An 11,018-nucleotide genomic window follows, 5' to 3' on the forward strand; every position below is an offset into this window, starting at 1 on the left:
TATTGCTTTGCGAATAATAAAGCGAAAATGACAAGGAAGCACAAAAAATGAACATACACACAAGAGTACAAGCAAGAGTTGGTTGTTAGTCAGCAGCTCCAGACAAATGGCCCTCAAAACTGTCCTGTTACTACAGCTAACATTACAGCACAACAGCATATCTTGTTTCTGTGAAACAGCAAAACCAATGTTATTCACACGTATCATATGGAGAAGAAACATGCATTCTCTGTGTCCATTTTCAGGCCTTAGCCTACCGCTTCGGCCTCTATTTTCATAAATTAACGCGTGTCCTAAAGCTCTTGCCTGATCATAACCCTTCTTTTCCCAGTGATATTCCTCTGAGCTTTTCTCTTTTGTAATGTCTCTCAGCCATCTTTCTTTCTACAGTCTTTCTTCAAATCTCCCCCTCTCTCTCCTCCCCCATCATGAGTGGATGCCAACTGCTGATTGGCTACAAGCGTGTTGTGCTGCTCGGTCCGATCCACTTTTAACAGCGTTTCTCAGAAATCGATTCCTGCACCTTTAACTATCTATGAGCATTTGTTACAGTATACTGATCTTTGTTAACTTTAAAGGGATACTTCACCGATTAGCATTAAGCTTTGTATCAGTAGAAACCCGGTGGTATTTTCAAATGACCGTGCTTCCCTCCCTCATGTCCCCCTGAGACGAGAGATTTCTGTATTGTGTGTCTGGAAAAAAAACTCTGATGACACAAAAATCGTAATTTTGCGTCATCGGAGGCTTTTTTGTCCAGAGGCGAGAGACTACAGCCAGTAGGAGGAGCTCGTTCCGCATGTTTTCAACCCGCCCATAGGGGGATTAGAGGGATCTCACGATAAAACGGCGTCTTTTCAGTTTCGAGTCAACTAAAAGCCTAGTTGTATAATTTCTTCCGATCCTGCCCTCTGTAACCGGTAGGCGTGGCTTGGGAATGGCCTCGTAGGGCAGCAAAGCAAGTGCATTCTGGGAGTTTTTGTCTTTCATCCACATGAGCCAAAAATACATTTTCTGGCTTTTCTCAGTCTAGAAGGCACCAACTTCTAAAATAATTTCACATTTCTACTACATAAAAAATGACCCAATTTAAATACACATTCATCTTTCCAGCGGTGAAATATCCCTTTAATTCAAATGCAACTGTTCATTGTTAGTTCATATTACTTCAGGTACATAACATCATATTATCAGATACAACTTTTGATTTTCATAATGTTTTAGTAAATCTTGAGTGGATACGCCCCCTACTGCTGATTGGCTACAAAAGTGCTTTAAAGGTGCAGTAAGCGATTTTTGAAAAACGTTGTTGAAAGTGGATCGAATTGAGTGTTCAAAGTCCAGACTTCTCAAACCTTTGCACATAGAGATCCAGACATTATGAAGAAACTAGGGCTGTCAAACGATTAATCGCGATTAATCGCATCCAAAATAAAAGTTTGTTTTTACATAATACATGTGTGTGTACGGTGTATAATTATTTTCTATATATAAATACACACACATGCATATATATATTTAAGAAAATGTGTTATTTATATATAAAATATTTATATATAATATAAATTATATATAATATAAATATATATACACAGTATATACATGCAAATATATCTTAAATATATACATGCATGTGTGTGTATTTATATATAGAAAATAATTATACACCGTACACACACATGTATTATGTAAAAACAAACTTTTATTTTGGATGCGATTAATCGCGATTAATCGTTTGACAGCCCTAGAAGAAACATTCTCATAACAATCATTATTTCATAACAATATAGACTCATAAAATGACAGAGGTGCACTTAATAAAAATAAAATGAGACGATTGAATTTATAGTTCAAGTACCCTTTATAAAGTTTTACAGATGTTAGTTTTACTGCTGCTGTGTACAAGTTCGGTTATGTAAGTCCATGTTCTCTGTAAGTACAAAGCTTAACATCCATAAATAAATACAAGAAAAAATATGTATAATACAATTATACATTGAAGTATCTTCAGTAGGTTGTTTCACGATTAACTTCACAATTGACATAATATTTACAAACATATGTAGTTTGTAAATATTATGTAAATTGTGAAGTTAATCGTGAAACGACCTACAACTGCAATGTTACATAAAATGATTTATTTGTAGATTTAAAAAAGTAACAGTATATTTATTAAAAGATGATCTGTGTCATTTTTTTTAAATGGTAATGCTTTCTCTTATCCCAGCTACAAGTGGATTTATTTATTATTTTATATTTTATTTCTGTGGCATTTTAAAGCCATATTATGGAATGCTTAAGTGTTTATCATTAATGATTCATCTATGCACATTATTCTTAAGTCATGTGCTCTTGCAATATCAAATGATAATGATCTAACGATCCAATCAATTCCCGATGGACAACATCAAGGCCCGACCTACATTGTTTTTCGTATGTGAGAAGCCGCTTTAGTTGCTTTAAGCCTGGATATATGTCACAATAGGGAAGAAAAGATGGTTGCAACTTCCGTTTCATGCTGACTTGTTCAATAGTCTTACACGACAACAGTGGTTCAACCAGTGGCATAATTTTAGGGCGGGGAAATCTATTTGTTTGACCAATGGCAATGAGGGAAGTGTTTAATTACCTTGTTTAAAATCATCATTATCTTTGGTGTTGCGAGAGGCATTAAATTACATATAAGAGGCATATAAATTACACTTCACCTTTAAAAAAAGGGAAATCTTGATATTTTTCACTAGAACCTTTCCATGGTGTCAATGTTAAGTGCTTTTCCTTTATGGGCTTTTGCACTGGGTAGTTTTGACTCCGATATAGAAACTAGCCACCAGGGTCTCCCAAGAACTAAATTTTGCCCAGGGGTAATTTTCCGGCAATAGTTATGAAAACGTTCCTCTGGTACGAAAGCCCCTTTTATGAAAGCATTTGATATATACACCTCTTCTTCCTGTTTCTTTTTCAGTGTGTACAATATACAACATTGATTTAAAAATGGAACAGTTTGGCTAAACAGTTTGACCTCTGTAAAGCAAGTGGCACACAAATATCGTCCTCCCATGAATGATTATATCTACAGAGATTCAAGGCTTGATTCCATCTTCAGGGTAACGGCCACTAGGTGGAGTCATCAGAACCGGCAATATCCTTAAATGATGAAAGAGTATTTGAGAATATCAGCATTTATATTGATGGTTGTAAAATGAACATGAACCTTTTATATTTAGACACCTAAAATCATATCAAATAAAATGTTGGAGAATTAATAATTTATTTAGTACGGCTAAAACATATGTATGCATTTCAAACACATACCATTGGGTCAAGAGGTCTAAAGGCTGCTGCATATTTCTGATATGCGGCAATTATGCAATCTCTCCTGCAATATAGAAAAAAAGGCAAAAAAACAGAGATTGAGAAACACAAACACACACATATCTCTCCTACATTGCAAAAAAAGATTTTCTTACTTAGAATTTTTGACTTGTTTTCTATTAAAATATCGAAACTTTCTTAAATCAAACATTTACCTAAGAAGCTAAATGACTTAACAGCCCTATTTTAAGGATCTAAGCGCATGGTCTAAAGCGCACGGCGAAAGTGCACGTTGGGCATGTCTGAATCCACTTTTGCTAGTTTAATGACTGGGAAAATGGTCTAAAAGGGTTGTCCCTGTTCTCTTAATGAGTAATCGGTGTGTTTTGGGCGTAACGTACAATAAACCAATCAGAGTCTCATCTCCCATTCTCTTTAACAGCCAGTTGCGCTCGCGCCATGGCGGATTCGCTATTTACATGGCGGAATTTACAGAGCGGATTCCACCATATCTTTATGTACACAATATTAATCTTTTACATTGTAATTCTTTTGGTTTTAATATTTGGCATGTTTGTGTGCCGCTGCGCGTCCCTATGTGTGTAATAAGCAGAGTGTACTCGCGTTGTGCACCCACCTATTGGCGCACATTCCTAACGCGCTCTTTAAATAACAAAAAAAAATATTAGACCAGGTTTCAGTTTTCAGACCAGCACGGCCATGGGCGCACAAATAGGCGCAAATGCATTTGCTATTTAAACAACATGGCGCAGGACGTGAAAATGATAACTGCGTCGGGCTGAAACTAGCAAAAAACACTTGCGTCGCGCCTTTCGCCACATTGCGTCAGGTGTATGATAGGGCCCAAAGGGTTAAAATGACTTAAAATGAAAATTCTGTCATTAATTACTCACCCTCATGTCGTTCCAAACCCGTAAGACTTTCATTCATCTTCAAAACACAAAAGGCTCATTTTGATGAAATCTGAGATTTCTGTCACTCCATTGACAGCTACGCAACTACCATTTCGACACTTTAAAAAGTATATAAAGAGATTGTAAAACTAATACATATGAATAGAGTGGTTTAGTCCAAATTTTCTGAAGAGACACAATCAATTTATATGATGAACAGATTGAATTTAGTTTTTTTTGGTTAAAAAAACCTCATTGGTTCTTGCTGGAGCTCAAATGTGCCGCGTAACACGAGAATGAACCTCATTGGTTTTCGCACGTCACGCGAACATACTTGAGCTTCCATTTACCACAACTAAAATGTTCTCTTTACGATCTCTTTATGAAACTTTTTGAAATGTCAAAGTGGTAGATGCGAAGCTGTCAACGGAGGGACAGAAATCTCTCAGATTTCATTAAAAAGATCTTCATTTATGTGTTCAAAAGATGAAAGAAAGTCTTACAGGTTTGGAACAACATGAGGATGAGTAATTGATTAACTATCCCTTTAATGAATAAAGTCTTATTTTCGGGGGGAAAAAAATTGTGCTTAAACAAGAACAAATATCTGTCAATGGGTTCATAAAAATAAACTTAATTCAAACGGAAAACAAGATTGTTTTTCTGACCCCATTGGTAGATTATCCCCTGTTTTCACAGATGAGGCTCAAGCTTAGTTCCAGACTAAAAAGCATAGTTATGCTGTTTTAACTGAAAGTAACTTGCACTAACATATCTTAAAATATATCAGTGCCATTGTTTCGTCTCAAAATGCACACACAAGTAATGTTTTTTTTTCCAAGGCATGTTTATAAAAGCCTTAAATGTCCTAATTGAACTAAGGCCTAATCCTGGCTTAATCTAAACCCTGTCTGTGAAACCAGGCCATTATGTCATGTTTTAAGCAAAAACTCACTTAAAGGGATACTTCACCGATTAGCATTAAGCTTTGTATCAGAAGAAACCTGGTAGTATTTTCAAATGACCGTGCTTCCCTCCCTCATGTCCCCCTGAGACGAGAGATTTCTGTATTGTGTGTCTGGAAAAAAACCTCTGATGACACAAAAATCGTCATTTAGTGTCATCGGAGGTTTTTTTGTCCAGAGGCGAGAGACTACAGCCAGTAGGAGGAGCTCGTTCCGCATGTTTTCAACCCGCCCATAGGGGGATTAGGGGGATCTCACGATAAAACGGCGTCTTTTCAGTTTCGAGTCGACTAGTAGCCTAGTTGTATCATTTCTTCCGATACTGCCCTCTGTAACCGGTAGGCGTGGCTTGGGAGTGGCCTCGTAGGGCAGCAAAGCAAGTGCATTCTGGGAGTTGTTGTCTTTCATCCACATGAGCCAAAAATACATTTTCTGTCTTTTCTCAGTCTAGAAGGCACCAACTTCTAAAATAATTTCACATTTCTACAACATAAATGACCCACTTTAAATACAAAGGATATTACTTTCTAGCGGTGAAAAATCCCTTTAATTTTTTTACTTTTTTTTTTAACGTATAGTAGGCCTAATATCATATATTACTGTCCAGTAATACTCACTTGCATGAGATTCCTCCTCCTGGTGGGAGGCCGGGAATACCTTCAGATGCCAGGAATTTCATCACATATAGCAGGTCAGGTTCCTGATCTTTAGATCTGATCACATTAATGATCTCTAGGTAATGTGAGAGAAAATATACTTTTATATAAAAACGTTTGACTTTTAAGATGGCTATTTCATCTAATCTAATATAATTGCCTCTTATTTATATAGTGTAAAACATTTTACATCGAATGAATTGGTCAAATTACCTGCCACTTTTTGCTCGATGAGCTGCTCTAGCTCTGCCTCCTGTTGCAGTGCCTCTGGTGTCACCTTGGGGGCGCTGTCGAAGCAGATGATGATAATGCTCATGTTGTCTAAACTTCCCTGAAAGATGCGAAGACATTTAAGAATTTAAAACCCTTATAATATAATCTAATATAAAAATGATATTAGAGTAGATCAATAATACTAAAACACACTAATACACATAAATGCATATAATGCAATGCATATAAATGTTCACAGATAGCTAATATTAGTTATAAACCAAAGGACCTCTTGGCCTGATCGAGCAGCTGGTTTGTAACCCTGAATATCCCTTAACCTGAAGTCTGAGTCACTCGTAATCCTCTCTCGCTCTCTTCTTGTCTTCCTTGTAATCATTCTATTTAAAGAACAGTATCTTCATTGAACAGGTCAAGCTGAATCTGTGTGTAACCTTCCTCGCGGCATCTCATTATATAATATTACATAACCCAAGTGCCTTCAATCATTTTAAATAACAAAGCTGTCCTAAACTAGTTAAATGTTTTAGAAGGTGACAGTATTTCTGGCAACATTGACGTGACATCAGACTTACTGACGTACTCGTCAAGAGTTATTGACGTCATGGGCTAATGACTAGCATAAAGTAAAAGCATATTGATGCAGTGATTCTCATAATGTGAGATATATTTTGGTTGAGTACTTAGTTTTATGTTCCATCTGATTGGTTTCACAGAACCAGACTTTTGACTATTGACATAGAGTCCAGTTTACTTTAAAGTTGACCAGTGTACATTATTCTCACCCAGAATCACCCACTCGAGAAACATTTAAAGCGACCACTACAGTCTGTGTTGTTTTTAGTGTACATTTAGGGGCAGGTAAATCTGAAATCAATGATCACTGATTAAAAAAAACAGTTTTTATTTGTGAGATACAACTGAACATTACTAAAAATAAAGTTTCAAAAATAAGTTTTTAGAAGACCCTTTTGGTTTGCCAAAGAGCCTTTCAGTGAACAGTTCTTAAAAGGAAAAAAACATTTCTTCATATGAAGAACATTTAAAGGGATAGTTCATCCAAACATGTTAATTCAGTCATCATTTACTCACCCTCAAGTTATTCCAAACCTGTATGAATCTCTTTCTTCTGCTGAAAACAAAATAGATATTAAGATATTTTGAAGAATATGGGTAACCAAACAGTTGACATTGATTTTGAAAACCATTGAAAAATACTATGGAAGTCAATGGGGCTCATCAACTGTGTGGTTACCAATATTCTTCAAAAAATCTTTTTTGTTCAGCAGAAGAAAGAAATTCATACAGATTTGGAACAACTTCATTTTGGGGCGAACAATCCCTTTAAAAACTCCAAAGAACCTTTATATTCACTATAAAGAACCTTTTGTGTAATGGAAAGTTCTTCATGGAACATCAATGCCAAAAAAATAACCTTTGTTTTTAAGAGTGTATTTTCAATGCAATCTAATTTGGTCAACAATGAAGCATACTATTATTTGAAATGTTTTTCCTATCCAATTGCGAACTTCCTCGGAACATCCATTAGTATGCTGGTACTGTACCTTGCTAAAAAATAAAAACATGTGCACCCTAACACCAGGATATCAGGCAATCTGACTGGAACTCGAAATTTGGCCATTAGGCAACCCAATGGGATCCTGTCAGTGCTGATACCAACCTTATAGAGGCAGACGTCAATGACCTGAGAGCAGATCTCCCTCAGATCATCGCAGACCTGCAGGCGGTTGCGCACAAACGCACACAGCTCCTCATTACTGATGGCGTCCCAGACACCATCACATGCCACTACCAGGAACTCATCTTCTGGCGTTCGCTCCAGCTCGTACACCTCTGGTTCAGGCGACACCAGCTGTTCAGTCTGAGTCCTCCATTCAACCTCCTTAAAGTCAAAGTCGCCAAGGGCGCGGGACACGGCCAGTGAACCGTTGATGCGCTGCAGGGTGACGGAGCCGCCGGCGTTCTGGATGCGCTCTTTCTCTCGTGGGTTGAAGGGTTTGTGGTCCTCCGTGTAGAAGACCACCTGGCTGTTACGGCAAAGGAATGTCCGGGAATCGCCGCAGTTGATGAAGTAGATGTTTTTTGGAGACATCATGACAGCGGTTGCTGTGGATCCGCTGTTGTCCCAGTTCTCATTGCGGACCTGGGTGTGCATGTGGCGGTCGATGCCAAGGAAGCCATCTCTGATGCCATCTTTGACATGTTCTACATCCTCGTCCACCGTCACACAGCCTGATTATACAATCATAGAACAGGGTCAAGCACAGGAATATCTAAACAAGGTCTTTCTATTTGCCCAGTGCAGTGCCTTTTACCCTACTTGAGCAAAGCTTGTGACAATTGGAAATTTTTTTTACATTTCTTTCACTTCCATTTAATAAAAATATTAATTTTTTTTAATATTTAAAATATTCCCAAAAATATAATAGCTAATATATACACCAACTCATTTATACGGTGAAGGATAAAAATATAGGCCTAAATGTGTGTAAAACTTTGTCTAAAAACTATCTATTAAGTTGACAATTTTTATCATTCAAAAGAATCAAATTATTTATGTAACACACAATGCTTAGAATAACTTATTAAATTTATATACTTTTTCACAATCTTTCTTTGAACTTTTCTCTCTGAGCTCCGCTTGTAAAATCTTACATTAGTTTGTTTGATCCAATATATATTGGATTGGCCTATTAATTGGCCAAAATTTTCCATGTTAAGATGATATGCACTGTTTTAATTTTTTGTTTGATATGCTCGATTTAAAAAAAAAAATCTTTAGGTGCTTTAATGTTAAAAAAAAAAGTTTTTATCATTGGAAAAACCCACAAAACTAGCTTTAGAAGAAAACTAAGCCTCTTCAAAGTACTATTTTGTATTTTTGTATTTCTCCCAGAAAAAAATATATTCACCCAGTATTAAAAAGCTGAAAATTATAGTTTGTTTGTTTAAATATGTTTTATTAATATCATCATAATAACATTTATCATGCTGAAAATACAAAAATGGCTATTCAATTAGCTACAGTAAGCATCACTATTAAGATTGCTCATACATTTTCTTAACACTGCGTAAGATATTAAGGCTTGTTTTCAGAGACAGTATCTTTGTATTTGGTCTTACTGCACTGGCAGATTTTTCATGTTTTACGTATAATAAAAAATAATATTGGTTACACTTTATTTAGTCTTTGTTACCATGTAATATACAAATAAGTAATGAATATTATTACAACATGCACTTTACTTTAGAGTAAACCCTCTAGAAAACCGTAGATATGGCTAAACAAATAAACATCAACAGCTGGAAAGTCATCAGGCAAATTCCTATATTGTGGTGGCAGTTACGTTTTCGTCTTTGAATAAAAGCACATCAGCACTAACTCTTTGCATGTACAAATTTCATCCCTTATCTTCCAGACAGTAATACTTAAATCGGTGAGTACCTGTGTCGAGTATAAAATCCAGCAGGTGTTTGGAGCAGTACTGAGCCACCATTCTCCCCGCATGTCCATCGAACACGGCAAAATAGCTCCAGTCTGGCAAGGCCTCTGTCATCTCTGGCATGCAAGTGTGGGAATCTTCCATTTGGGCACGCCAGCCCTGCATACTGGCCATGGCGTAGTTAATGCCCCATTTTGAACCCCCTTCTGCCATATCTTTCGCCAAAATGGGCCTTTCTAGGTAGGGTCTACCTATGTCCTCTTCATTCTCAAAGTAGTCATCATCAGCTCCCGACTCCCGTCGCCCACCCTTGAAGAAGAAGGTTACCATCTTCTCGGTTTCCTTCACTAGCTGCCGCAGGAATGAGGGCACCTCCATGGTGCTGGCCCGCCTGGCAGTTCTCATGGCGACCCGAATCCTCCGCTTTAGTCTCCTACTGTTCCTCGAACTCCTCTTCCTGGTCTTCCGAAGCCGATCCAGTGCCTCTCGATGAGTTGGAGCCAAAAGAGGAGGGAAAATTGCTGGACAACCGAGTTGTGTTAATTCGTTTGGTGTCCTAAATACACTAATGACAAGTCTTATGAATTCTGGGTGTGTTTATCACTTTTGCCAAGCCGTGTTTCTTCTCTAGCCCAGTTCTCATTGGCTAATCTATTTATGTTCACTCATCCTCAGACACCACACAGTGTTCTATCTTTCCCTTCATCTGTCGTCTGTATGCTGTCATGTAATCCTTACTGCGTAATGTGCCTGGATTAGTTTGCCGTCCATAGATGAACTGCAGTGTTTCATAATGAGCATCAGGATGAGTTTGATTTTCGCATACAATATTAGAAATTAGCATTACTGGCTCATGTTCAGTTTATTGTATGTTTTAATAATAGTGTGTATGTAGAATATGTTGCAAATTGCATATACTGGACAACCTGTTCATACAAAGTATGATGGTGTTGCCCTCTTACATAATATAATCACTTAGTCGTTCAACTTTTCGCACCTCTTTGTAAACCATGAGTTTATCCCGGTGTAAAATATTTTAGATATCATTTTGATGTGCTAATTGCCTAACTGCCAATGACAACCACATGTTGTCACAAACACTCCTAATCCACTGCAAGTAAACACTGCTATAAATTGTTTGAAATAATAAAATGGCAGTCTGAATGATTATATAGCTGGTTAGTAAGGTAATTCTCCTTATGAGCAGTAGGAACTGGCCTCCTTTGGAAAGCCTCTTCTTAGAAGGCTTACAGATTACCTGTATTTAAGGAGCGTAGGTGTGTGACGTTTGGACTTGAGCCATTCATTTAAAATGAGGGATTAAAGTGAGCAAGGGCATTGCACGATCCTGACATTAAAACCTGCATAACTACAATTAGATAACAGGCACGTCCACTTCTTCAGAAATTCCCCATGCAACGTCACACGAGTAAGAGTGTGATATGGCACTATATGGTTGTGATTAGGTCATAG

General features: G+C 37.2%; 1 protein-coding gene across 2 annotated transcripts; it reads right to left on the bottom strand.

Moving 5' to 3' along the window:
• Positions 1-1,683: 1,683 nt before the first annotated feature.
• ppm1na (protein phosphatase, Mg2+/Mn2+ dependent, 1Na (putative)) lies at positions 1,684-10,260 on the bottom strand. 2 transcript variants are annotated; one of them, XR_013822648.1, is made up of 7 exons: positions 9,548-10,260; positions 7,763-8,334; positions 6,064-6,181; positions 5,812-5,926; positions 3,316-3,379; positions 2,114-3,147; positions 1,684-2,030 (listed from the first exon to the last, which is right to left on the bottom strand). XR_013822648.1 is itself a non-coding variant. In XM_079884959.1 (6 exons), exons 1-6 carry the CDS (start codon positions 9,948-9,950, stop codon positions 3,118-3,120), a joined length of 1,302 nt encoding a protein of 433 aa, XP_079741085.1. In that variant the 5' UTR covers positions 9,951-10,260; the 3' UTR covers positions 1,687-3,117. The 2 variants fall into 2 exon arrangements, 1 of the variants encoding a protein (XP_079741085.1); XM_079884959.1 differs by having other exon boundaries at positions 1,687-3,147.
• Between the last annotated feature and the right edge of the window lie 758 nt (positions 10,261-11,018).

This window comes from Squalius cephalus, assembly GCF_949319135.1.
Source record: "Squalius cephalus genome assembly, chromosome: 11".
Lineage (NCBI taxonomy): Eukaryota > Metazoa > Chordata > Actinopteri > Cypriniformes > Leuciscidae > Squalius > Squalius cephalus.

What these genes read in the sequence shown, in the direction of transcription:
- ppm1na (XM_079884959.1), bottom strand. Translation starts at nt 9,950, where the DNA reads ATGAGAACTGCCAGGCGGGCCAGCACCATGGAGGTGCCCTCATTCCTG. An exon ending in GGATTTTATACTCGACACAG is followed by an intron (nt 8,335 to 9,547) that starts GTACTCACCGAT and finishes TTGTATAATCAG; the next exon opens with GCTGTGTGACGGTGGACGAG. An exon ending in CATCGAGCAAAAAGTGGCAG is followed by an intron (nt 5,927 to 6,063) that starts GTAATTTGACCA and finishes CACATTACCTAG; the next exon opens with AGATCATTAATGTGATCAGA.